Consider the following 27850-nt stretch of genomic DNA (forward strand, 5'->3'; position numbering starts at 1 on the left):
TGATTCTGGGAGAGCAGGGCCTTTCCAGAAAATGGAAAAATGGGATCAATTTTTTCCCTCAAGTTGCATCCATCCATCCATCCATCCATCCATCCAATAAACATCAAGTGCCTACTGAGCCAGCACTGTATTAAATGTTGAAGGCAGAAACAAAGAATTAGGAAATGTGTCCCCTACCTTTTAGATATTTCTGGTCTAGGAAACAATTATGCTGCAGTAGAACGAGAGTTAGATGCTCAGGAAGCAGGGTCGATGCCAGGCTCTCTAAAGGCATGCATGGGCTTAGATGAAGGTGGTGAGGAGACCATTTTATGGGGTTCACGGTTCTCACTGCAGCAAGATAACTGAGTCATTTAACCATATTCCATCTTGTCTCTGGGCCCTTCCCAGTTTGGAAACCGTCTTAGGTAGGCTTTCCAGGTAATTTAGGGATTCCTACCTTTTGCAAAGACGGGCGTCTCCGGCCTCCAGGAGTTTACTAATTGGTTTGAATACCCACTAGGGGTTGAAAGTTGCAGGGGCGAGGGGAGACTTGAGGAAGGTGGGGCTCAAAGTTAAAAGGAGTCCAGGACCAACAAGGCAGCTATTCTCCTACAAGGTGAAGGAGAGGAGGCAGGACTGTTTGTCCATGTGTAACCCCAGGTCTTTGTGGAAAGCCCGACACATTGTAGGCATGAAATATAATTTTTGAATGAATGAATGAGCCGGGAAATTTCCCCTCTGCCTAGTCTGATTCTCTTTCTTCTCACTCCCCTTCATGGGGAGGCTGGGTGTTTTGTTCCAGAAAGGCTGCTGCTGCTGTTCCATATCTTGTGGACTTTGGTGTCCCCGCTGCACTAAGCTCTATGGCTGATCCGTGGTGGACCCAACTTACAGGGACAGATGCAGCAATGCAGGTCACATCATCCCAGCTGCGGGCAGGGGTAACTGCAGCATGAATTCTGGTTGGGGCCATGCACGGCTCTGCCAGGGCTGACCCTCCGTCTGCCTTCTGGTTTCACAGAGGCAAGGAGTCTGAGAACTGAGACTCACTCGGGCTTTCTCGCGCTGGGTAACCCCATAGGAGATGCTGTGAGGGGCCTGCGAGCCACCCAGTGGGGCTGCTTGATGGAAAACTACAGACTGAGATTCTAACTTCACACCCCAGCCCTGCTGGGAAGTTCTAAAATACGAAGGGGAAGCTCATGCAAAGGGAAATTTCCTTTTCTCCCCACAACTTCCCCCTCCCTCCACACCACCTGGGGCTGAGAAATTACCCTCATTGTCTTGAAAGAGGCACTGGCTGTTCTGAATGAAGGACCATGGGACAGTCCTGCATCCAGCACCATGAGGGCGTGTGCAGGACCAGTGAGGAGTACCCCACTCTGCATAAGCTCACTGGGCACATGGCAGAGGGCCACACACGTTCATTCAACAAATACCAGTTCACCACTGCTGGCGGCCAGGCAATCAGACAAGTCCCAGTTACGTGCCTTAGTGCTGAGAGGTCACCAGAGCATTATTATTGCTGCCTGGGACCAGATGCCACACCATCCCTGCCCCCACTTCCAGAGGACACACAGCAAACACCACTGACCCCCCCCCCACCCGCCCGCTGAAGCATCTACAATCTCCTAAGCAATTTACCATATTGTCTCTAACTATAAAAAGTAGGTAGGTCTTGTTTTGTACCTTTTACAGATTGGAAAACTGAGGCTCAGATCCTTGCCTAGCTGACCTGACCAGTAGAACACAGGAGGGGTTCAAACTCAGGTCTTGTCTGATTATAAACCTGTGTCCTTTCTAGATTAGGCTTCTTGAGGTATGCTCTGGGCACTTTCTCTAGGAAAATCCCAAGGCAAAGCGTAGTGGTTGTGAAGGTCCAGAGCCTTGCCTTGAAACCACAGAGGGCAGGTACTTGGTGGAAAACTCCAGCGCGTGATTCACCCTCCTCCCGAGCCCTCGTCAGTGAGGCCAACTCCCCTCCTGAGGTTCTCAGTTTCCAGCCCGGGGGGTGGTGGCTCCCGTCCTACTGCTCTGGTAAGAAAAGGCTGCACCCTGCCTTGTACATCCTCATCTCTTCCCTCGGAAGGAGCCGGTACTGGAGGGGCACGGTGAGGAGGGGGAAGGGGCGAGGGGCAAAAGGAGGGAGACGTGATCAGATGGAAGTCTGAGCTGGACTGGAGGGACAGAGCTCAGTGGGAGGGCTTGGGGGGGGCTCCCCCAGTGGGAGGGAGCTGGGGGTGGTGGACTGGGGACAGAGGACTTGGCTTCCTGAGGTTGGATGTTGTAATCCTGGTGCACAAACTTTTGGCTTCAGTCCCTCCTGTTGCTGTGGTATTTCTCTGTCCCTTCACTTCCCAATACACTGGTGTGCGTGAGCGCACACACACACACACACACACACACACACAGAGCTGCTTTCTGTCTGGGAGTCCTGGGACAACAACTCGGATGGGATTCTGAGCTGGGAGGAACAGGAGAAGGAGCAAAGGTGGAGGCTGGTTCCCCTCTCAGGTCCCGGCTGTGTGGGCTTCCCCACCACTGTCCCGGGGACCGGAGGCATGGAGCTGAGCTGACCACGGGAGCCGAGCTCGGGACTGAGGTGAGCAGGAAGTGGAGGATGGGCTGTGTCTTCACAGTCCCTTAGAGGGTGCCTCAGAGGGGCTGGAGGGGTGAGTCCTGGGAGGCAAGGTTTTGTAGGATTGTGTGTGTCTGTGGTACAAAAGACTGGGGCTGAAGTTAGTCTGATGTTGGGGCATCTTAGGACCAGGGGCATCACCCCAGCTCCCCCAAGCCACCCACAGCTTCTAAGTTGCTCAGGGACGAGCCTGGGAAAGACCCTAGGTGGGGGGCTGGCCCTAGGGAGTAGGTGAAGGAGGGGTGATCACCTGACTGAGGGAAGGAGGGGAAGCAGACAGTACCCAGGGAGATGGGAAGGAAGAGCAGACGGGACAAACCTTGGGCATCCCTCAAGACCCATGACCTGCAATTAGCCATGCAGATGAGGGGTTCCTGCCCTCCCCCATGGGTCAAGCAGCGCAAGCTGGGAGCCAAGCGTCTCCCAGAAGGAGGAAGCTGCCCCAGCTCAGGCTGTGGGGAGGCGTGAGCATGCTTGTGCCAGAGAAGGGCAACAAGGGAGCGGTGGGGAGGTGCAGGCGGCCAGCAGCCTAACCCGGCAGCCCCCAGGCTGTGAGGGACTAGCCGGAGTCAGGTTTTGGTGCCATGCACACAGGTATGTGTGTGCAAAGGGACGTGACAGGAATGGCACCAGTGTGTGTACAGAAATGGGAACTGGTATGTGGGTGTGGGCTGAAGCAGGGCCTGGGGCATCCCGTGCCTCCTGTGCCCCCCGCACCCCCCCCCACCGGGTCCGGGGCTGGGCCATTCCTGTGCTGGACTGGGAGGGTGATGGGGCCGAGCTGGGATCCCAGCAGCATGGCGGGAGCGGCATTTCGCCACCTGTCTGCTCCTCTGCTAGACCCTGACCAGACCTCCTCCTCCTAGCCCCATGCCCAGCTCCTGAAAACGGTTAATTTTGGACTTGTTAGCCTCTTGAAGATTTTCTTGGTGGGCCGCACTGAGCCCAGTGTGGATGTAGGTGTCTTGGCTTCTGGAGGGCACTGACGTGTGGTGAGCTCCAATGCATGGCCCCGTATCCTGCTCCAGCTTAGCAGAGGTGGGAAGGGGGCGCTAGGGGCTGGAGAGGTGGCAGAGCTGAGACGGGGGAGATCTCGGGAAGGGGGAGATCTCTGGAAGTCATCTTGACTGTGGATAACACTGTTTATTCCTTGCAAGTGGGCTAGGGGTAGAAGGGCACAGTGGGGACGGGGTAAGGAGGGTAGGGGGGCATGCCGTCCTTTTGGCTTTGAAAAGTAACCCCCACAGGAGAGCTCTGTACAGCCTGTGTTTATGTCTGACCTCCACCTCGACATTTCTTCCCTGAGTCTAACTTGAATCCCACTTGCTGCACTGAAGGCCTGTTTCTTCTTGATTTACCATGGCTCGGGGCCAGCTTTCGTTTCCACATGCTCTTGCTTTCATTCTGCCATTCCGGTTTTTCACTCTAACCCATAAATTATGATCTTTCCAGTAACCTTTAAAAAAAATATGTTGCATCAGTATCAGCTCATCAGTGTGTGTTCTCTTCTTGTCTTCCCCATTCCGATACAAGCCAAACCCTGCACCCAAACTGGGCTCTGAGATTTGCTTCGCCATCCTGCACTCTCCTCTGGTCTTCCCTTCGCTTACTCCTTGGCCCCACCAGGTCTCTCTTCCTTCCACTGTTGAGGACAGCGTGGCCCTGTCATAGCTGCTTCTGGTCTGAGAACAGGAAGGCTTGTCTCCTGCCCACCCCCTTGGAGACCTTTGTGCTTGGGCTCACCCTGAGCTGAGCTACACTATGGCTTGGCAAGCAAAGGCAAAAAATCTCTCCTTGTCTTTTATGGATCTTATTTTTATCCCCCACCCTCCCAGCACCCCTGTTGAATGGCTCATTCTCTCTTCCAGGGAGACTTAAAGCCCAGAGAGGACGTGTGAGTTGCCTAAGTTCATACAGCAAGTTAGAGACTCCGCTCCATTGCTTATTGTATTGGTGAGTTCATTCAAATCATTTAAAAATAGTTTTACTGAATACTTGCAAGGTGTCAGGTCCTGTTCCTTCATCTCTCTGAGCTTCATTTCCTCATTGATAAAATGGACTTAATAGTAATACCTACTTTAAAGATTCTAATGAGGATGAAATTTAATAACGCATATGAAGAAGTGTAGGTTTTTGGCACAACAATTAGTCAAATGTTAACTTTTATTAATATTATTATTGGCTAGGTCTGGACTAGACCTTAGGTTTCCTGCCTGGTGTTTTTTCCGTTAATGTTTTTGAATTCATTCATTCATCCATTCATTTGTCTGATAACGATTCCGGGGCCACTCCTCAGGGTGCCCAAACCCCAATTCTGTAGCAACGTCTACAGTTGGTTCAGGTAGCACCAGCTCTTTCTCCCAGGGCCAGACTGCCCTGTTCTTCCAACCTGACACCCTGGTTCTCAAAGCCTCCCCCACTCCTAGGGTCTGATGGTCTCCTCTGAACCTGGAAGCCTTCTTCTCTCCCTTCCTTCCCTCCTCCTCCCTTACATCGGGGGCTGAAGACCTCTGATTTCCATTAGGCGCTTCTCTCTTCATCTTTCTTCCTGGGCTGAGCTTGCAGTGGAAACCTCTGAGTAGGTCCCAATACCAGAGTCTAACCCCAACAGGCTTTCCCATTCCTGGGATAACCTGTCCTCCAAGTCACCTTCAAAAATTTCCATAACCTCAAATGGCTCCTGCCACGCCTTTTTAACTGACTTGGGCTTGGGCTGTTGCCTGGGTTAAAAGGACCAATGAATAAACACAGACACTTAGTAAAAAGAATCCCTTGTGTTTCTCTAGAGCCTTGGAGGGGCATGGAGCACTTGGTAGCTTAGGGTCACTTTGATTTCCCCAGCGCCCCCCGGAGGGGAGGGGTGCTGGGTGGGTGCTTCCCTCTGGGGCCGGATCACCTCCTCCTGGCAGCTCCTCGGGAGCCAAGGTGGAGGTGGCCTCAGGGTGGCTGTGTGGGGGGGAAGGGGGGAAGGCAAACAAGGACTCCAGGTACAACACCACAGTGCCGCAGTTTATCTCCTGGAGGTTGACAAATGGACAGCGACAGGGTCAGAGTAGACCAAGAGAGACCACATCATTTTTCTGGCAGTCCAGTGAGCTTTGGGCTCTTTAGGAGAGCAGGAAGTCAGGAAGGGCAGTGACCTGCTGTCCGGCTCAGCCACGTCTGGGTCTCCCTTGAGGAGACCACCACCCCAGTGAGAATCGCTCTGGGATCGACTGCCAGGACCCCTTGCTTGTTCTCAGGGCACAGGTACAACGGAGAAGGAAGAAGAACCGGGTTTCCCTCGAAGGCCTATACTGGTCCTGGCACCAACCCCAGGTCTCATCTGGCCTTGTTCAGAGGCCCCACCTTCTCCTTCCCTCCCAATCAGATGCCCAGAGCTAGCTGGCTCCCATGTTTACCCTGAGTTGATCGATTGCCTGGCATAGGAATGAGCACACAACCAGCTAGCAGAAGACCGTGCAGTCACCTGGGCCACACCTGCCCTTTGACCTCCTGTCACCCCTGGCAGGCTTTGATCCCTTCTGGCTTGGAGGCCGGAGGCTGGGCGGGTGCCACTCACCCGACACTGTGGAGCTGGGCAGACGGGCGAGCGGGGACGGTGGCTGGCTGTAAATATCAGAAGGGACTCGGAATGAAAGACCCCCAAGCCTTTTCCTCCCAGTCTACTCCTATATGGTCGTAGGCAAGCCACTTCACTTGTCAAGGCCTGGATGTCCCCCTCTGCAAAATGGGCAAACGAAGATTGGCTCCCTATTTGTTCTCCAAGTCATGAGAGCAAAGTGTAACTTTCGGTGTAAAAGTCATGGAGAGTTTGGGAAGAAAATCAACAGCCCAACGATATTAAACCATATTCCAACAATGGGAAATGTTACCGCAATATTCCAACAATGATCAAAGCCAAGAGGAAGAAAACAGGGGTGGAGGGCATGCTTCGGGGTGGTACAGCTCACCCGTTCTCGTCACACCAGGCTCACCATCCTGCCCTCTCCCGGCTCTGCGGCCTCCCGGTCCATCACGTCGCCATGGACAGAAAAGTGGCTGTCCCCGAGGACGGGCCTCCCATGGTCTCCTGGCTCCCTGAGGAGGGAGAGAAGTTGGAACAGGAAGGCGAGGACCAGGTGAAGGATCGGGGCCAATGGACCAACAAGATGGAGTTTGTGCTGTCAGTGGCCGGGGAGATCATTGGGCTGGGGAATGTCTGGAGGTTTCCCTATCTCTGCTACAAAAATGGAGGTGGTGAGTTCATTTTGAGGTAGGCGTGGTGGGGAGAGCTGTGCCTTGACCGCAAGCAGGGCCTACCTGGGCGCCTCCTGCCTGGCAATGTGGTAAAATGGAAGGAGGCTGGCATGGAGTTGGAGGGCCCGGGGGTTCTCAGGGTCCTCCTCTGTGAAATAGGGATGATGCCTCCCAGGGCCACAGTGAAGGGTAATGGAGGCAATGGGTAGGACCAAGGAATCTGAGTGTGTAACAAGATAGGATATACTAGTCTTTCATGATTCTGTATAATGCCGGTTGCTGATAGGAGTCATTCATTCAGCTAGTATTTTACTGTGGGCCTCTCCTGGGCTAAGCATTGTTCTAGATACAGCACAGAACACATTCTGTGTGTTATATGTATTCTAGCGCAGGGTGGCAGATTACAGACAAAGAAGTAAAATGCGGGGGCGCCTGGGTGGCTCAGTCGTTAAGCGTCTGCCTTCGGCTCAGGTCGTGATCCCAGGGTCCTGGGATCGAGCCCCGCATCGGGCTCCCTGCTCGGCAGGAAACCTGCTTCTCCCTCTCCCACTCCCTCTGCTTGTGTTCCCTCTCTCACTATGTATCTATCTGTCAAATAAATAAATAAAATCTTTAAAAAAAAAAAAAAAAGAAGTAAAATGCGTGGGATGTTGATGGTGAGGAGTGGAATGGTGAGAAGCCAAGCAGGGACGAGGGGTAGGGAATGCTGGGTCGTTGGAGATGTAGGGGATGGGGGGAAGGGTTGAAAAGGTGAAGTAAGGTGCCCAGGAAAGCTTGCGCTGAGGAGGTGACATTTGCACCAAGACTTGAAGGAGGTAAAGGAGTGAGTCTTACAGATGGAGATCAGGTGAAGACCATTCCAAACGGAGGGGAAAGCAAGTGCAAAGTCCTGGGGTGAAAGTGCACCTGGCCTGTTTGAAGAACAGTGGGGCAGTGACAGATGTGGAGAAGAGTAGAAGAGATCAGAGAGGTCACAGGGCTCACATCTAATAGGCTCTGCTCTGAGATGGGAACGGTTGAAGAATTTGAGCAGAGAAATATGACCTTGTCTCTGATTTTTTTTTTAATTAAAGAAACATAATTTTATTATTTTTCAGCACTGGTAGTAAAAATGAGCAGGGGTATGGTGGGAAGGGGCCAGATTAATCTTTTTATGTGTACAATTAGAGGCTTTTAGTATATTCATAGAATTGTGCAACCATCGCCACACCGATTTTAGAACATTTTCATCATTCCAGAAGGAAGGCCTGAAGCCATTAGCAGTCACTCTCTATTCCCTCTTGCTGCCAGCCCTTGGCAACCACTAATCTACTTTCTGTGGCTATGGGTTTACCTATTTGGAATTTTCATACAAATGGAAGTATTCATTTATATGAATTTATTTGTGACTGGACAGATTCATCTTTGCCTTTTGAAAATACCTTTATTCTTCTTGTGGAAATTGTACACATTTATTGTGAAATCTGAAACATTCCAGAAAGGTAAAAAGAAGAAACATTCCTATTTAAAGATAATTATTGTTTAGAAAACCCTTATAGGGACACCTGGGCGGCTCAGTCAGTTAAGCGTCTGCCTTCGGCTCAGGTCGTGATCCCAGGGTCCTGGGATCGAGCCCCATGTTGGGCTCCCTGCCCAGCGGGGAGCCTGCTTCTCCCTCTGCCTGCCGCTGCCCCTGCTTGTGCTTTCTCTCTTTCCCTCCCTCCCTCTCTTTGTCTCTTTCTCTAATAAATAAATAAAATCTTTAAAAAAAATAGAAAACCCTTATAACACTATTCATATTTAATTTTTTAAAAAGATTTATTTATTTATTTTGGAGATGGGGGGGAGCAGCCAAGGGGGAGGAGAATCTCAAGCAGACTCCCCGCTGAGCGTAGAGCCTGACATGGGGCTCAGATCCCATGACCAGGGGATCATGACCTGAGCCAAAATCAAGAGTCAGATGCTTAATCGACTGAGCCCCCCAGGCGCCCCCATATTTACTTTGACAGGTATTTACTGAGCATCTACCAGGTATCTTGTTTTGTGTTTCCAACCTTATAGTATTATTACCAACTACTTGAACTAATGGCTCCAAGAAATAGAAATGGGGTTTCCTGGCAGGTGAGGGCTATGGAGTGAGGCTGGGGAGTGGGGGGTGAATGCTGGCCAGAGATTAGGGAAGGCGGGGAGAAGTGGTAGGGGCGGTGACTTGTTTCTTTGCCCCAGGCCAGTTTCAGGGACACACAGGGTGTTCGTGCTCGAGCTGAAGATGATCCAGGCTGAGCACTCATTTCACAGAGTGCCCAGAGGCTCCTTGGGATGTTTAGCGACTTGCCCAAGATCATAGAAGTGGTTGGGAGCTGCGGGCCTGGGCACCTGGTTCACTGGCTTGCACATCACTTGCCCTGCCATCTGAAAAGGAGGGAGAAGGAGGGTCCAGGGGACAGGTTTTCTGGTTTGGGTGCCCACACCTCCTTGTCCTGCCTGGTGGCTGCACTGTGTCCTGCCTGGTGGCTGCACTCAGTCCTGGCTGTGGGGCGGCATGGGGACACAAGCGCCTAGGATAGTGTGCAGGGACACCGCGCTGAGCCTGGGTCGTCTGTGAAGAGGCAGTGCTGGATCGCAGTTACTGGGCAGAGTCTGTGTTCTCACATTAGCTCTGTCCCAACCTAAGTACCCGGGGAGGACACCCACCCTGCCACCCCTCTATCCTATCTCCCTCATCCTCCCCTACATGAGGGGTGGAGCAAGGTCAGGGGTCCCAATCTCAGGTCACTGGTCTTTGGGGGTCCAGGAAAGTAGGAATGTAGGTTTCTTTGTTTCAGATAACTTAATAATGGATCTACGTGGGAACATGACTTCACCGACTAACTCAAATGTCACCTTTTTGCTTTAGGCTAGAATTGTACTAACTCACTATGATGATAGGGTTTATCTTGAGCTGACCATAACTCTTTAGTTAGCAGTTAGGATGTGAGGGCGATCTGGCTGCGACATCTGTCACCCCGTTGATTGCCAGGGTTGATGTGGCTGATCTGGCTGGCTAGGCAGGTGTCCCCTTCCTCCCACACCGCTCCATGGGCGCCGTGCCCGAAGCTGCGCGCTTGGTCCAAGAGGACGACCTTCCCTGATAGGGGAGGACCGTTCTTCCAACAAGGGTATACGAGTAGCTGTGCTCCCCTGCTAGGACCCCCAAACAAGCTCTCCAGGTCCATTTGTAGGAAAACATAGGGTAATCAAGCTTCTGAGACTCCAGACACGTCCAAATGAGGCGCTGCAGGTGGCAGTCTGCCTTGCTTTAAAAAAAATAAATAAATAAGAAAAAAAGCAGTTAAATATAGTGTTTACTGATATATTAATCAATTCATAATGAATTAATAATTAGTTAACCAATGGTTCTGTAGAGAAAAATCTTTCAAGAGGGATGAAAAAATAGTGTTATTGGTGTAATAATATCTTTCGTTACAAAAAAAAACCCAGGGAGTTGCTAAACTAGATCATCCTCAAAAAATGGCTCACCCCAAAAGAGAATTTTATGAATTCTGAGTTTCCAGATTGCTAGTGGTTCCGGAGTGAGTGCTTGGCAGAGCTAATAAGGCACACCTTAGAGCAAAGGGAGAGAGACTATAAATGCGTCCCAAGTCACCCTGCCCTCACAGATCCCTGGGGGGCCTCATCCGGCTGCTCGTGCCCAGAGCATGGGCAGATGCTAAGGGAATTGTGGGCCAGGTCCATCTCCCCGAGTGAGGATTCTCACTCCGAGGGGAGGATGTTTGCAGTGATAGTATGTTGAAAACCCAGGGAGAAAGCCAAGAATGGACGCCTGTAGGCGCTCCAGGACCAACCTCCTCCCACTGCCTGCTGTGGCCGGGGCCTAGCACTGACCTTCCAGGCCCGACTCAGCCTGAGGGTGGCCCAGCTCCAGGCCTCCTGAGCTCTCCCCGGTTTCTGTGGGGCAGAAGTCTATGTGCCAAGGGTAGGGCTGAGGCCGTCCCCTTCAGGAGAGGGAAGGGCTTCCGCACAGCCAGCAGGAAGGGGCCCATGGGTCACATGCCACCACAGACTTCCCGTAAAGCGCCCTCTGGGAGAGCCCCTCAGCCTCACCCCTGTAACCACCTCAGCGCGTGATCCGGCGTCAGTGGTGTTACTCAGGATGTGCAGGCAAAGCTGGGGTTAAAAAGGACTTCGGGACTTGGAGAATTAGCAGCTGCTGTGGCTCCGGAGGGCCCAGAAGCCTCACAGATCCTTCTCCTTCGCTCTCACATATTGCTACTGGCGGTGAAGATGGGTAGGAGAGGCTGGGAGCGCGATTCAGAAATGCGTGTCAAAGTCCTTAAAAAACTGGTCAAGCCCCAAGGGTGGAAGCAACCCAAATGTCCATCAATGGACAAATGCATAAACAAAATGTGATATATACACATGAGGGAATATTATTCAGCCTGAAAACAGCATGGATAAACCTTGAGGACATGAAGCTAGGTGAAATAAGCCAGACACCAAAAACATAAGTGCTGCATGATTCCTCTTATATAGGGTGTCTAGAAAAACTATTCATAGACAAAAAGTAGAATGGTGGTTACCAGGGGCCAGGGAGAGGCAGGGAATAGGGAGTTAGTGTTTAATGGCTACAGAGTTTCAGATTCGGATGGCTGAGAAGGTTCTGGAAATCGATGGTGGTGATGGTTGGATAACAGTGTAAAAGTACTTAATGCCACTGAACCTTACACTTAAAAATGGTTAAAAAGTAAAATTTATGTTATATATATTTTACTGCAAAAAAAAAATGTACATACCCTCTGACCTACCAATTTGTCCACTGGAAATTTATACTGAGGAGACAGTTAGCTAAGTGCACAAGGATGTGGACAATGGATCGCAGTGGGGTTTCTAATGAAACAACCAAGGATACCTGACCAGTGGAGGTATCGATGAAATGAACTAAGATACATGCTTACGGTGGAATATGATACGGGCATTAAAATGATGCCTTCTATATTTATTGATATAATAGGTTCATGATAGGTTTTTAAATGGTAGTCAAGGAATATATAATAGGTTCTCATTTTTTGCCAAATATATATGTATATATGTGCGTGTGTGTGTCTGTTTATAAGAAAATTGGAAGGCTATACAATATTTTTTTCCTTTTTCCTCCTTTGTACTTTCTATTTTTCCTGCAAAGTAATGTGGATTACTTGGGTAAGAGCACAGTCTCAGGATCGGACCACTTGGCATGATGCCTCAGTCTCTTCATCTGTAAAATGGGGATAACAGTGGTACCTGCCCCATGGGAGGTGGTTCTGTGAGGATTCTGATGTTGGTGGAGCATTTAGAAGAATGTCTTACACACAGTAAGCACAACATAAGTGCTAAGTGTTATTTTGATGCAGTAAACAATAATCTGTTCACCCATCTGTTTTTTTTTCCATCCTCAGGTATATGTCTTAGTGACTGAAGTGGGCACCAGCGGCTTAGCATTGTCTTTAAGTTCCCTACTTTGCTGGATGCTTTTTCGGCCTGGCCTCCTGTGGGGGCTGTAGGTCAGCACCTAATCACATAACTGCTGAAACCCCAGTGCCCGAGAATCTGCCTGAGCAGAGAAACGGCCTTCTCTGCTGGGACCCCAGTTTGGATCAGACCCTGGTGGAGGGAAAAAAACATCTGAAAATTATTAGAGGAAAAACAATTTTTCCGAGGTGTTTTTGTTTGTTTTTCTCTAAAATGTAACACACTTGATAATTTAATAAGCATATCAAATTATACAGAACACATGTTTTGGTTCCCAAAATAATAAATGGACTAAGTTTGTGAAGCACACTGAGAAAATAAATAGTGCGTCTATTAGGATTTCCACCTAAATGCTCACTCCTTTTTCTTCAAAGGTCTTTCCTATCCTGAATGGGGTTCAGACTGGAAAATTTCTGCCTGTCCCTGTTCGCAGACAGGAGGAAGCCTACGTGGGCCCCTGGGAGGGTGGGGAGGGAGATCAAGGATGCCGAGCAGTGGGACGCTGGTCTCCCAGATGGGTCGAGGACTCAGCCCCTGCCCCCTCTTGTTCCACAGGAGCCTTCTTCATCCCCTACTTCATCTTCTTCTTCACCTGCGGCATCCCGGTGTTCTTCTTGGAGGTGGCGCTGGGCCAGTACACCAGCCAAGGCAGCGTGACAGCCTGGAGGAAGATCTGTCCCCTTCTCCAGGGTGAGTGTTCCCCTTTGCCCTCCTACCAGGGCCACCAAGCGCCTCCATCCCTCCATCGCTCCTCCCCTTTCCTTCCCTGCCACCACCTTCTTCTTCATCTACTCTCATCCTGTGCGAAGTGCTGTGGGGGACACAGGAAGAGTTATCAAACTTTGGGGGGCCCAAAGCTTATAGATCCTGGGGAGGAAGGCACACCTCAAGAAAGACAATACAAAATCACCAGTGCAAAATTAGATTGGAAGGAGTTTTTGCAAGTGAGGAATCCTGGAGCTTCATCTTCATCAGCTTCCCGGAATGCTGTTCCGGTGTACATGGCGCGGCCCCAGACGTGCCGCCGAGGTACATAACCATAGCGATGATAACGATGGCTAACGTCCCCTGAGCCCGGCTATGTGTTAGGGCTCCGGCAAGCACTTGACATGCAATTCCTCACTGGATCCTCCAGATGAGAAAATGAGATCATTTACTGAGGATTTGAACCCAGGTCTCCCTGAGCTGAAAATTCATGCTTTTTCCCATGTTAGGAATTAGGTTAGGGGTTAGGTTAGGGACAGCTCCTGTTCTCTCTATGGACTTGCTGGTACTAATGTGAGCAGCTTGGGGTGTCCTTCCCCACCCCATCTTTAGCTGATTGGGCCAGTCCCCTTGGGGGGACTCCCCAACCCTTGTCTCTGAGAGGTTCCTTGCCTATGGGAAATGAGGAGAGGACTCTTTCCCTCACGTCAGTCTCTGAGGCAGCCCCAGGGACTAGGCTATCTGGGGTTACAGCCTACTCAGCTGGGCTGTAGCCACCATGCTCAGGTGGGCATGCGGGGGGAAACCTGGCTCCTGAGCAGGCTGGGAACCTGACCACCAATTGGGGGTTTGGTTGCAGGGACCAGGCTCATTTGGTACTCATTCCTCTTGGGGCACCCATGGGACCCCTGGAGGAGCAGCAGTGAGGGGCTGGGGAGGGGCGAAGCTTGGCCCACATACGTTTCTACTCAGGAGTGCTGGGTCCTGCTGGGCAACTGTGGCCTCAGCCAGAGCAGTGTCTCCGTGTTCTGCTCTGGAGCCCAGCAGTCGCCTAATGTCCCACCCAGTTGTGCGCTATCCCTAGGACCAAGCGAGCTCCTGGGTGGCAAAAGGCGGGGCTGGCCTCTCTGGCAGGTATCTACTAACTCTCCAAGGGGTCACCACAGATCGGGTGAGCAAACCAAGCATTGGATGGAGGTTGAGGGGAGGGATTACTGCTCCTTCCCTCTTGGTCAAGTTGAAGAGACAGAGACTCCAAGGCCTGGAGTCTCAGGGTGTACGCACCGATGTTGGTGGGAGGGTCCAGGCTGCCTGCTACCCACCCCGCAGTTCACCCTCCCAGCACACGGAGGTCACACCCTGTGCTCACCCACCTTCCCTCCCTCCTCAGTTTACACACAGGCACAAGCTTCCTCCCCTGAGATCATCCCTCCCCTCAGAGATGGGGCACCCCCTCCTCCCAGCCTGGCTCCCTGCCTCCTCCCGGGTCCGGTCGGGTGTTTACAGGCGGTGGGAGCACAGCGCGTTCCGGCGGGCGGCGAGTGGCCGCACAGTGGCCGCTTGTTTGGGTGTGTGGGTGTCTGTGTGCGCGCTCCGAACAGCCCGGCCGCCCGGCTCCCCGGGCACCCTCCGCGCCATCAGCAGCCCCGGCCGCCGCTCCTCCCGAGGCCCCAGCCCACGGTCGCTTTAGGGCGCCCCCGCCCCCCACGCCTGCATGATTTGCGGAGACCCAAACGCAGGAAAACACGGGGGCGGGGCGCGGGGGGTGCTCCGGTCGAGTTGGCCAGGCCCGCTGGAACAGACAATCAGGGTGGGCTCGCCCGGCCAAGGGCTGGTTTTGTGGACAGTCGGCACTGATTTTCCGACCTGCCTCGGGGCTGTGCTTCCTTAAGTCATCTTGGAGCCCCGGCTTCCCGGGCCGCGGGCACCTCCCCAGGACGCGGAGCGACTGGGACCTGGGACAGGGCGCGGCGCCCACTCCTCCGCCCGCTTTCACACCTCGGGACTAACGGCCGCCCTGGCAACGTGCTACTTTTAAAATGACTGTGGAAAAGATCCCACGTTTGCAGGAGCAGGCGGGCCGGGGAGGGGGGAGGCGAGGGGTGGGGGGACTGCGCCTGCCCTTGCTCCCTCCCAGCCCCACGGCCAGCCTCCTGACTGCTCCCCCGCGTCCGACCTGGGCGCACAGGTCCCGCCTCGGCTGACACTCTTGCCCCTCACTGGGCGGTGAGCTGGCATTTTGAGACCCACTCAGGCTCCAGGGTTCTCGACAACCAGCGACCTCTTCTTTTTTTTTCTTTGCTGGTTTCTTTTGGTTTTTGCTCTTATCCTGAGACTGATTCTTACCAAGATTTCCCCACTTACTCCTTTGTTCTTCTTGCCCTTTTTCATTTTACAAGTAATGTGTGATTGTCATAGAAAAACTGGAGAATGCAGATGGACAAAAGGAAAAAAAAAAAACCTTTAAAAAGTGAACCGAAATCCTATCACCTAGAGAACCACAGGTAGCTTTTGGATGACAATCCTTCCAGAGTTTATCTCCTTCAAAAAAAAAAAAAAAAAAAAAAAAAGATACGTCAAGTAAATTGTGCATAATGAGAAAAAAATAAAAAAATAAAAAAAAGAAGATATACATTCAAATATATATATTGCAAAACTGGAAGAATGCAAACTGTGGTGTTCTGTAACCTGTGTTTCTTAGAAAAATGTGCTGTCTGTGGCTTCTCTGGCCAATAAAGAAATCCTGGTGGTTGTCTTCGGGTGGCACCCAAGCCCCTTCTAGCCGCGGCGGGAGGCTTCCGTGTGGCTCTGCTGGGCTAACTTGATCTCTTGGGTTCTCCTTGTTGCTCCCCCATGCCTCCCCTCTTCCCGTAGGCATTGGTCTGGCTTCTGTGGTCATCGAGTCCTATCTGAACATCTACTACATCATCATCCTGGCCTGGGCCCTCTTCTACCTGTTCAGCTCCTTCACCTCTGAGCTGCCCTGGACGACCTGTACCAATAGCTGGAACACAGGTATCCATGGTTTCGGGCCCTGGGCTGGGGCCTCTCCCTGGGGGAAACCCTTGCCTCAGAGCCGGGCTGTGCGGGCCCTGGTGCCATCCTGCTGGCTGACCCTTCTGTGGGAATTTGGACTAGCCACCAGGAGAACCGAAAACCCCACCCGACTGTGAATGTTTTGTGCCACTGCGAGGGGTTAACATCACTCACTCCGTGCCGGGTGCCAGACATAGACAGCTGAGCACAAGCCCCGTGGCCCAGCGCTCTGTGAGCGTGCGGTCTACTGGTAGAAAGGGACAAATTAATCAAATAATTACAAATTGCTATGGGTGAACAAAACTGCCGAAACGGTACCACAGTGGGAAGAAAATCGCTGGCTGAGGGCTGAAGATTGAGGAGGAACCCACCATGTGAACAGCAGGCCATCGAGGGGGAAGAGCAGGCACGAGGATGCAGTCCATTCGTGTGTTGAGTGGAGAGAGTGGGCCAGTTCCAGGGGCGGAGGGATCTGAGCTCTGTGTCAGAGGTTGGGTGGCGGGGTGGCCAGAGAAACTGCCAGATTCACTGGAACAAGAGCAGTAGGAGGAACATAGGGAGAGGGGCTGGTCCCATGAACCACCTGGCTGGTCAACTCCTGGAAAATGGGGGCTCCACAGGAAGCTCTTGGGACTGGGAATGATGGGGACTGCCAGGCTGTAAGGTCAGAGGGTCAGGGGGGACTAGGGTGAAAGGGCATCTCTCCCCATCTGGTCCCTAGCTGATGCCCAGCCCCTCTTGTCCTCAACAGAGCATTGCATGGACTTTCTGAACCACTCGGGAGCCCGCACAGCGACCCCCTCTGAGAACTTCACCTCACCTGTCATGGAATTCTGGGAGTAGGTGCTGGGCTTGGATGCCACGTGCCAGGGGCCCCAAGCAGGAAATTTGGATGTCTGAGGCCTGGGACTTGGAGTGCGAGTTTAAGCCTTTCTGTGCACGCTCTCCAGTGCTTACCCACCTCCCCCCACCTGGCACATCACTGGGACCTGGGGGAGCACTCACAACTACCCATACTTGTCCACTGACACACTCCCAATGACCCCGAGTCCACCTGTGTCCAGCCAGACTCACACATTTACCCATGTCGACTTGCATCCTTGCACCCATCCGCACCCCCAGGCACCCACCTACATACACCTTCACACCTACCGACACGTGTGCCGTGTTCGCTGGTGCATGGCACATGGGCAAATGGTCCGCCCCAGCTCAGCAGAACAGATGGTGCACATCACTCCCCAGCTCCGTGTTCAGTGATGTTATGTTAGTAGCTTGAAATTGGCCAAAGTGAGCATACTGGTACTGCAGAAATTGGCAAACCCTATATTCACACCTCTGCCCTTCCACATGACTACGCCCTTACATCTGCCCATGTCCACACGTGTCCATCCTCGTTCTTACAAAGGTCTGCCTGTACCCTCATGCTTAACCAAAACCCACACGTATTTACCAACACCCACATGTGTCTACCCTACACCCTCATATGCGTATGCCCTCATGTCACCCCAAACCCACACATCCACCAACACATACGCATACACATTTCCACCACTCCCCGCATTCTTTAGATACTAAAACATATTCAGCCCCCCTGTTTGATACCCATGTACTTGTGCATCAACCTGCCTATGTAAGTATCTACTCTCCATCTGCTCATCCATACATTACTTACCACCCTCACTCTCTCTTTCTCTATCTCTCTCTGCACAACAGAGAAAGCTGGATGGTTAGAAAGACAAAGATACCTATGGGATTACGTGATTTGGTCTTCTAACAGCAGGGGCATACAGACCACAGGTGGGAACATGGCGTGGCCATGGGGGGCTGCAGTGGGATGGGGAGGGGAAGCCTGGAACATGAGATCTGTGGGGTCAGCTCTAAGAATCAAGAGACTTGAAGACAAATGTCAAGTTGTCCCCTTTCGCCATTCACCTGGTTGTTTTTTTTTTTTCCATCCTCAGGAGACGTGTTTTGGGCATCACCTCAGGCATCCATGACCTGGGGGCCCTGCGCTGGGAGCTGGCCTTGTGCCTCCTGCTGGCATGGGTCATCTGCTACTTCTGCATCTGGAAGGGGATCAAGACCACAGGCAAGGTGAGGTGTTCTGGCTCCTGGTAAGCTCTCTGTGGCCCCCAGAAGCCATGGGGACACTCACAGTGTCCCCCTGGAGAACTGAAAGAAAGTAGTGTAAGGGAGAGGCAAGGTGAGAACAGGGGAAACAGTAGGAAGAGTTTAGCTCAGTACAAGGAAAGACTTTCTCTTTCAATATGACTGTAAAAGACCTGTTTACATAAGTAACGTACAGATCAAAATAAGAAACACGGAAGTCCCCCTAATCACTGTACCAGCCAGCATGGTAGATTTGGATCTACTAATCCCCATTGATGTTTTGATATTGCCTTCTAGTTTCCTTTATAGGTGTGTTTGTGTGTATCTGTATGTATTATGTGTGTACATGACACAATTAGGATCGTACACTTTTACAACTCGCTTTTTGTAGTATGGTATGAACCAGCAAACAGAACTGTCTTTGAAGTGGTGAGTTTCCAATAATCAAAAGGGTTCAGGCCAAGAATGGACAACAGTGGCTTATTGTACGTGTAGAGAGTTCAGATTTGAGCCATTATTTCCAACCCAGGGAATCTGAGGTTGATACTTCATGCTTTTTAAAGCCAGGAATAGACAGGATACTGACCGTTCTGATTAGCCTGTTCTGGGGGCAGCCTCCCCCTTCCTGGGATTGTTGTAATAATAATAAAACTAGTAACAGTGATAATAACACAGATATTGCTGTCACCTCCGGTAAGGAGCTGAGCTTGCTCAGGGAGCAGAGTGGACCCCTCAGAGTGTCTCCATATCCCAGAGCTCAGGCCACAGCTGCCCCTCCAGACTTAAGCCTGGAAAAGTAGTTTAAGTTTTGCCACAGGTCACTCTGCAGATCTGCTCCCCCTCTGTCACCAGGACCCACCCTCACCAGGGGGCAAAGGGAGAACAGCCAGGATGAGGGATTCCAGGAGACCAGATTCTGGATTTTAAAATAGTCTTTGAAATATTATGGCTGGAAGCTCGTGCCCCTCCCCTTCCTTCCTCCCTCCTTGCCCTGCTGATGTGTATCTCATACTCCACCTGCCTCGAAGCCCGAGACCCGCTAAAATGTGTAAAGGAAGGTGTGGAGAGTTGCAGGTGCTCAGCCCCTCTCGGCGTCTCTAAGGAGGTGTCTGACACTGAGCTGGGTGTCACTCTTGCTGCCTGAGGAGGGCTGACAGGAGGACGGCCATAGGGTCCCTGGCACCTCCTGGCGGCTCTGTCCCCAGCAGGGGTGACCTGAGCCTGTTTCCCTCCAGGTTGTTTATTTCACAGCCACGTTTCCCTACCTGATGCTGATCATCCTCCTGATCCGAGGCATCACCCTTCCTGGAGCCTATGCGGGCATCATCTATTACCTGAAGCCAGATTTGCTTCGCCTCAAGGACCCCCAGGTAGGAACTGGGGACCAGTTTCCCACTGTCTCCCACCCCAAACCACAGCTGTACTTTTGAAAATCTCTGGTTGTTTTTCTCTCGGTTTAAAGGCAATATATCTGGCGCCTGGGTGGCTCAGTCAGTTAAGCGTCTGCCTTTGGCTCAGGTCATGATCGCAGGGTCCTGGGATTGAGTCCTTCATTGGGCTCCCTGCTCAGCGGGGAGCCTGCTTCTCCCTCTTCCTTGGCTGCTCCCCCTGTTTGTGCTCTCTCTCTCTGTCAAATAAATAAAATCTTAAAAAAAAAAATAAAGGCAATGTATCCCCACTAGAAAACAATTAAAGATCTCTTGTAATCAGCTATATCTCTATGAGCATTTTAGTAGATTTCCTTCCAACTCTTTTTTTCTAGTTGGTGTGTGTCTGTGTGTGTCTGTGTTTTAACATAGTTGAGATAATTATATAGAGATGTATCTTTTTTCATTTAAATTATATTGTAAGCATTTTCCATGTCATTAAATTCATTTGTAAATGTCATTTTAAACACTTGCATATAATATCCATTCAGTCACTCATTCACCCAAAATGTACTGAGGACCAGTTGAGGGCCAGGTAGTGCTCTAAGGACAGAGTGGGCAGTGCGCACAATAGACCAGCCGCCGTGTCCTCTGAGCACTCACATGCAGGGCAGGTGTCATCAGTCTGCTCTTATTCTTGGACATTCAGGTCAGGCACTTTTTTTTATGATCATATATATAGCTGCAATCGACACCTTGTGTTTAAATCTTGGACCACATCTCTGATTATTTCCTGACAGTAGTCAGACTTGGAATCACTAAGTCCAAGAATATGTGCGTTTAAGTGTCTTGAAATGTCCTGGCTTTAGAGAAATATAGATTTTCTCCACCAGTATTGGAACGTACCCTTTTTTTCTCCGGGGCCCATGAGAGATTCCATAATAATTCATTTTAACCTTTGATCTACAATAATTTGAGAGATCAAAATAGTATCATTTTATTGTTTTAATTTATTTTTTTTTTACTACTGTGAGGTGGGACATTTCCACACAGATTTACTGTGCATTTTTATTTCCTCCTCTAGGACTTGTCTGAGCACATTCTTTGCCCCACCCCCCCCTTCCCCAAGGAGTCCTAGGTTTTTTTCTTTATATTCTAATGAAGTGGCTCTTGGCCCCAGTCTTGGCTGCCTGAGGCCCTCAGTGCTTTGGAGTGAGCCTGGAGCTCTCAGTTCTGCCCTGCCTTATCTGGGCACTGCCCCTCCACCCAAGAAATCCAAGTATGTGGGGTCTCCTGAGTGCCCCCAGAGCCACATTTAAATGGGCCTGCCTGTGAAGTGACATGTGAGTGGAGGGTGGCGAGTGAACGACTCCTGAGGGCACACCCAGGGGCCAGCGGGGTCTGAGGGGCCATGGCCAGCTGCCCCCCACCCCCGCCCCCTGCCACTTTCTTGGGGTCTCATGTAGGTGTGGATGGACGCGGGCACCCAGATCTTCTTCTCCTTCGCCATCTGCCAGGGGTGCCTGACCGCCCTGGGCAGCTACAACAAGTACCACAACAACTGCTACAGGTGATTGGCGGAGTGGGGTGCCGGGGACCCTGGGGTGGGGGGGCTGGTCTTCCTGGAGTGTCGCCAGGGAATCGAAGCTTCAGTTCCCAGACTGAATTTCTTTCTTCCCTCTTTTTCTCCCTCCCCACCTTCCAATGATCCTTGATCTTGGTCCCTCCCCCATTCTCTCTTCCATCCCTCTCCTCCCGCATCTTTCGCTTCCCTTTTCCCTCCCCGCTCCCCAATGACTGACTTTGGATCTCTCCTCCCCTGAGGGATTTCTTCCTCTCTTTTCCCTTGGCTCCTCCGCCTCCCCGCCCCCACAGGGACTGCATCGCCCTCTGCTTCCTCAACAGCGCCACCAGCTTCGCGGCCGGGTTCGTGGTCTTCTCCATCCTGGGCTTCATGGCCCAGGAGCAGGGGTTGCCCATCTCCGAAGTGGCCGAGTCCGGTAGGTACCACTTTGCTGTCTGGGCCCTGAGGGGAGAACACGGATCCCTCCACCAGGGTCCCAGGCAGGAGTCCCAGGAGCTGGCTGATGGGAAACTTTTTAGCCTCTGTGGGCCCTGCTTGGCACAGAGGAGGGCCTCTTGAACCATGGGTGGTGGGGAGGGAGCGGGGACTGAGGGTGGGTGGGCAGACCCACAGCTGTAAGCACGAATGGATGCACAAGCCAGCTCCCCAGAACCAGAAGAGCCGAGTGATGGATGAAACTACCCTCCCCTCTTGCACCACTCCTCCACACACACACTCACACTCTCTCACACACACACACACTCATGCACACTCACACAGTACCTTGGGAGAAGGCTCTTCCCTGAGGGCGGTGAGAGCAGGAGGGAACTCTCCTGACGCGCCTTGTGCCTGGCAGGTCCTGGTCTGGCCTTCATCGCCTTCCCCAAGGCTGTGACAATGATGCCCTTATCCCAGCTGTGGTCCTGTCTTTTCTTCATCATGCTCATCTTCCTAGGGCTGGACAGCCAGGTTCGTCACCCCGCCCACCCCACCGCACCCCTCCCTGCCCTGGCGACCCTCTTGCCAGCTTCTGCGTTTCTGGCCATTACCTTCCCTCCATCTCCTTTCCCACTGACCATACATTCCAGATCCCCCTCCGCTTTCCGGGGCTTGTCCTTGCAGTTGGTTGGGTGACCCCTGGTCTCAAGACCAACCTATTCTGTGAGGGGGCCACCTGCCTTTTCCCCCCAGGCCTGACCCTTCCCCATACATGGACAGCCCCCTCCAGATGGCCCTCCAGCCTCCTTCCAGCCATTCAGCTCAAGCTGCCCAGCCCTGCCCCCCAGCCTTGGGGACAGAACATGTCTCCCCCTCCAGCCCCCATGCTGGAACCCTCTGTTGTAGAGATGCGGCCAGGGCAGGGCTGGCCACCCCACGTCTGCCCTTGACCCCTGTGCTCCTGTGCGTCAGCATGGGTGAGTGGGGAGAGGCGGCCAGGGCAAAGGGCAAGCTGCACCTCTCACCCCAGCTCCCCTCCTGCCCGCAGTTTGTCTGTGTGGAGTGCCTGGTGACAGCCTCCGTGGACATGTTCCCCAGTCAGCTCCGGAAGAGTGGGCGGCGAGAGCTCCTCATCCTGGCCATTGCAGTCGTGTGCTATCTGATCGGGCTCTTCCTGGTTACGGAGGTGAGCAGAGGTGTGTGCCCCCACCCCAGGTGAGGGAGCCAGGGGGCACACCTTCCTCATCGGCTCCTTGGTGGTGTTGACACCGGCTCTGCCCTCATCACAGCGAGGTTGTAGGGACCACACAGTAGAACCTTACCTGTGTTCAGTTAGCTCTTTTGGTGTCAGGTGACAGAAACCAAATGCTAGCCAGCTTGAGTGGAAAAGGGAGTTTTTGGGGGCCAGGAAACTGAAAAGTCTAGAGATAATTGGTTTCAGGTATGGTTGGATCCAGCTGCTCTCCTGACATGGTCAGGAGTGCCATTCTCAGCCAGATTGCCCTCCTGATAGTAAAGAACGCTGGTACAGCTTCAGGCTGACCTGCCGCCACCCCTCCAACCCCCAAGGAAAGAGAGGGACCGTCTCCCAAGAACACGGTGAGTGTCCAGTGCTGGCTCTGCTTCCAGCCTGGAGCAGGGAGAGGAGAACACTCAGAGTGAGGTGGTGCCAGGTTCTACGTTACGAGAGAGGATGCTAGGCAGAAAAAACAGTGTATGTCCCACGGTTGCCAAGGTCTTTGAAGCTGTCAGAAGTTGTTGTCCTGAGGTCAGATGAGGGGCCTGGGGGCAGGGGTAGGCAAGGCCAACTCCCTTTAGTTGCAAGGAGTGACTTCCCACGGGCTGGGCAGGATGGGGGCCCAGCTGGGTGTTTGCACTCTCGCTGCGGAGCAGGTCCCCTGCACACCCTGGCCAAGGCCCTGCCTAGCTCCACTGACTTCTCCGCAGGGCGGGATGTATATCTTCCAGCTGTTTGATTATTATGCTTCCAGTGGCATATGCCTGCTCTTCCTGGCCGTGTTTGAAGTGCTCTGCATCAGCTGGGTGTACGGTAAGTGGAGGGAGGAGAGGGAGGGGGAGCCTCTTTCCCCCCCCCACCAAGAAGGCCGTGATCTGCCCAGGAGGAGAGATGGGCTATGCCGGCCCTCTGGTTTCTATAGGTCTTTGTATTGCTGCCCTGGGACGTTCATCCATCTCTGGGACCCCGGGCATTTCTCATTATGGCAGGTAGAGCTGGGTTAAGGTAGTTTCTACAAAACTGATTTCCCGCAATAGTGAGAGGAATTAGAAACAACAGGGAACAGTTTTGTTGATACAGAAGCTGCTGGAAGCCCTTTGCCAGTGGGACTCCTAGCCAGAAGAGAGCTTTAGGGCCACTCTGTCTGAGCATCCCCACATCCCCACATGCCCTTTCTAGGTTATCACCCAGACTTTGCTTGAATACTTCCCTGAACAGGAAACTCATTCCCCTGTTTTTGAGGTAGCTTTTCTCCTTGTGGCTGTTACGCATTCCTTTCTTCTGCGGAAGTGAATTCCGCCTTCCTTTGACTTCCGCCACCAGCCCCCCTCAGTGCTGGGGTGACTAGCCAGTCCTGATGACAGTAGGGGGGGATCCTTTATGCATTGAGTCAATGCACTGCTGAATGCCAAGCAACCTGCTGACTGTGGCATACATAATCTCACAGCTCACACAGCAGCCCTTTGCAGGGGGAGGCAAGGCTCAGAGAGGTAGGTCTCTTGCCTGAGCTCACACAGCTAGTACGTGGAGGAGGCATCGTCATACCCAGGACCCTCGGGCTCCACCGCACCAAGTTGGGGGAACGCATTGCCAATGTAACAAGGCTCGGGGCAGAGAGGGTAGGTGGGTGCCATGTAGTGTGCATGAGTGGGAAAGCCGCGAGTAGGAAGGTTTTTATTTTGCTACCCTAAGCCTTCCTGTCTGGTGTCCTCCCTCTCCCTGGACATGTCTCCTCTCTTCTCACCTCAAGCATCTGATGTCTTTCTGATTTTCCTCAGCTGCTTCTCAGAACTTGCTCCCAAAGAGGATCTGATAAACTCCATCACAGTGAGTTCTAAAGAGCTGAGGAACTGTAATAGTTTACACCCTCCCAGCAGTATCTGGTTGTTAGCTGGGGGAGAAATTTGGAAGTCAAAGGAATGACTCCCTAATGGGGGCATTTCCTGCACACCGGTGATCAGTGGGAAGTTATTTCTTTGCTGAGGAAGGGCCAGAGAGGCCCTCCAAGGGTCTTTCCCGATCGATCGGTGGCTCTCTCCTCCTTAGAGGACTGGGTGGGCCTGGATCTGGAGCAAAGAAGGACAGTAAACAAAACCAGTCAGTGTTTCTACAAACACAGATGAAGCCTCTTGCCGTGCTTTCCTGACAACGCAGAGTGGTTCCTCCAGAGTCTAGACTGTTGTTCCCTTCCCAGTGGCTTTCTGGCCCTATGTGAGTTTAGCGTTTTAAGCTGGCACAGTGGGACCCTTGCTGTTTTGCTGTTTTGACTTGAAACCGAATTCATCTCTGCGGCATAGATAAATGAGCATTTGCTAGCCATTGTGCCATTTTAGGCCCACACCCTCCTCTGTGGTTAGGATTTAGGGTCTTCATCCCTAGACAAGGGGACGAAGGATTGCACCGAGAGGTTGGGTGACTCTCTCCAGGGCTCCCAGCTTTTTGGTGGCAGCCCCTTCTCCCTCCTCGCTCCCTGCCTTGTGGCTGGGGTACCAGGGACCCATCTCATTCACGTGCCTTGATCCAGTTTCCCCTCACAGGGTGGGGGGAAGGGGGCAAAGCCAGGTGAGTCTTCCCCAAATACCCACAAGCTCTCTCCTTCCTCCTGTTCTCGCACTTTTCTCCCACCGCACCTGGGCAGGGGCAGATCGTTTCTATGACAACGTTGAGGACATGATTGGCTACAGGCCATGGCCCTTGGTGAAGATCTCCTGGCTCTTTCTGACCCCTGGACTTTGCCTGGTATGTGCCCACCCAGCTACCCTCCTGCCTCCAGAAGACTCGGGGACGGGGAATAGGATGCCCGAGTTCTGGGGCTGCTTCCCTGCCTATCCAGTTACCTGGGGAGGCTGGTCCATTTCCCTTTCTAGGTTGGTTCTCCTGCCCTTCCTTTCGGGGGCTGTCTCCTTCCCCTGCCTCATTCCAGTTCCTGCTCCATTCCTTTCTCTCAGCACCTCCATCTGCTGCCCGACTTCCCAGTTAGTGGTCTCTTTCTGTCTGCCTGCTGAGGGCTCCTCCACCTTCCCTCCCTTCTTCAGAGCTCCTCCTGTCTCGGTCCTTGGTGGGGGGGGGGGGGGAGCATGCATTGGCCCAGGGTTTGTAATGGCTTTTACTAGTCTACCTCAGTGATGCACCACAGTGCATTAACTTGTCCTCTGTCCCTGGATATTGAAGCAGGTGAAGAGAAGATTTCAAGGGCTCTCTGTCTCATCTGCATCCACCTCTCCCTCCTTCCAGGCCACCTTCCTCTTCTCCTTGAGCAAGTACACACCTCTCAAATACAACAACATCTACGTGTACCCTCCCTGGGGCTACTTCATCGGCTGGTTCTTGGCTCTGTCTTCCATGGTCTGCGTCCCACTCTTTATCATCATCACCCTTCTGAAGACCCAGGGTTCCTTCAAGAAGGTAGGGGCCAGAGCAAGTGATGCATGAAAGGGGGTTGCTGAGAGAGGTTGTAGGCAGGACACCATGGGTGGAGCCCAGCTCTGAGCGTGGGGCAACCCTTCGGTCTCATGGAATCTTTGAAGACCGGTCCAATGGCTTCATTTTCAGAAATCTTAAAAAGTCCTGGAGTCCTAGACCTTCAGAATCTGACCTCCAGCAGATCATGTGGGCAGGTTGACCAAGGGTAAACTGTCAGAGACTTAAGGAGGAAACTGAGTCACAACAAGAACTTAAAGGCACCCAGACACAGAGATTTAGAGAGCACAAATTCCTTGCTCCCAGGAAACTAATAACCAGCTATCATGGTTCATTTCATACACAGGCTCCTGGCTTCTTTTCTTATCTTAATTCTGGGGAGCCACATGCAGAGGCTCCCTGTTTAGAATTTAAGACATGCCTTCCTGGAAGGGGATAGAGCATGTCCCACAAAGACATTACACTTGTAAAAATCTAACAGGCCTACAAGTTACAGAAAAACCCAACCTGCAATAAGCAAATAGGCTTATTTTCTTTTTACATCGAGAAGGACCAGAGATGGATGCTGTTGGCATTTGGTTCAGCTGCTTAAAGAGGTCACTAGGGACCAAACTCTTCCTATATTTCTGCACCTCTGTCTGAGCATGTCTTCATCATCATGCTCACCACCTCATGGTCACAAGAAGGTTGTCGTGATTCCAGTCATCACATCTGCATTCAAGGCAAGAAGCAGGGGGAGGAGATGGTACCAATACCAGTAATAATAGTAGTACTACTCATATAATATAATAGGGACTTACTGATCACATTATAATAGTAATAGTAAGAAGAACAAAAATAAGCACTTATTGATCAACTTACCTTTGCCAGGCACTGTTCTCTGAGCTGTGTACTATTATTATCTTCGTTGTACAGATAGGGCACAGAGGGGTTAAATGGGTTGCCTACAATTGCACAGGTAGTTAGTAAGAGAGCAAGGACGGGAACCTGGCCAGTTCCTGGTCCTAGTCACCATGGTATTGTCTCTTCTCTCTTCTCAAAATATTTATTCCCGTATTCACTCAGATTCTACCGACCACCCCCATGTGCCTGGCCCTGACCTGGGCCCTGGGGTTACAAACAGGATGGAACATCTGTGCCTTTCTCACCAGTGGCACCCATTCGTTCCTTCTTGTCTCCACAGCGCCTGCGACAGCTCACCACCCCTGACCCCAGCCTGCCACAGCCCAAGCAACACCTGGATGGTGGTACCAGCCAGGACGGCGGGCCTTCCCCAGCAAGGGAGGGGCTCATAGTTGGGGAGAAGGAGACCCACTTGTAGGATGTGGCCAGCAGCCAGGTGGCTATGGAGCCAGGAACCTCTGTCAGGGCCACCACAGTGGACAGCCTTCGCCTCTGTCCCTCACCGCTGTCTGGCTGGGAACCTCTGTGATGTCCGTGGGTGCCCCCAGCCAGAGGCCAGGCCGCTCTCTCTCAGCTGGGGCAGCTCCTTCTGGAGGGCGAGAGGTGGTCCCGCTGCAACACGCCATCCTGTTGGAACATACCTTCTTATTTATAAAGGAGGGTGGTCTTTTTTGAGTCCACCATCTGATTCTAACACATTACGCTGTGTGGGAGCTCCCACTGTA

General features: G+C 52.3%; 1 protein-coding gene across 5 annotated transcripts; it reads left to right on the forward strand.

Moving 5' to 3' along the window:
* Nucleotides 1-1966: 1966 nt before the first annotated feature.
* Nucleotides 1967-27823, forward strand: SLC6A12 (solute carrier family 6 member 12). 5 transcript variants are annotated; one of them, XM_036092411.2, is made up of 16 exons: nt 1967-2093; nt 4489-4573; nt 6592-6859; nt 12902-13036; nt 15926-16066; nt 16839-16926; nt 18049-18181; nt 19432-19566; nt 21030-21133; nt 21439-21563; nt 21984-22096; nt 22614-22751; nt 23513-23615; nt 25441-25541; nt 26037-26207; nt 27406-27823. In XM_036092411.2, the coding sequence occupies exons 3-16, from the start codon at nt 6646-6648 to the stop codon at nt 27541-27543; spliced, it is 1839 nt and encodes a 612-aa protein (XP_035948304.1). In that variant the 5' UTR covers nt 1967-2093; nt 4489-4573; nt 6592-6645; the 3' UTR covers nt 27544-27823. The 5 variants fall into 5 exon arrangements, with proteins under 5 accessions (XP_035948304.1, XP_035948303.1, XP_077931587.1 ...); XM_036092410.2 differs by lacking the exon at nt 1967-2093 and adding an exon at nt 2280-2584; XM_078075461.1 differs by lacking the exon at nt 1967-2093 and adding an exon at nt 2280-2584 and having other exon boundaries at nt 21469-21563.
* Nucleotides 27824-27850: the final 27 nt, after the last annotated feature.

This window comes from Halichoerus grypus, chromosome 6 (assembly GCF_964656455.1).
Source record: "Halichoerus grypus chromosome 6, mHalGry1.hap1.1, whole genome shotgun sequence".
NCBI classification, from domain to species: Eukaryota; Metazoa; Chordata; class Mammalia; order Carnivora; family Phocidae; genus Halichoerus; species Halichoerus grypus.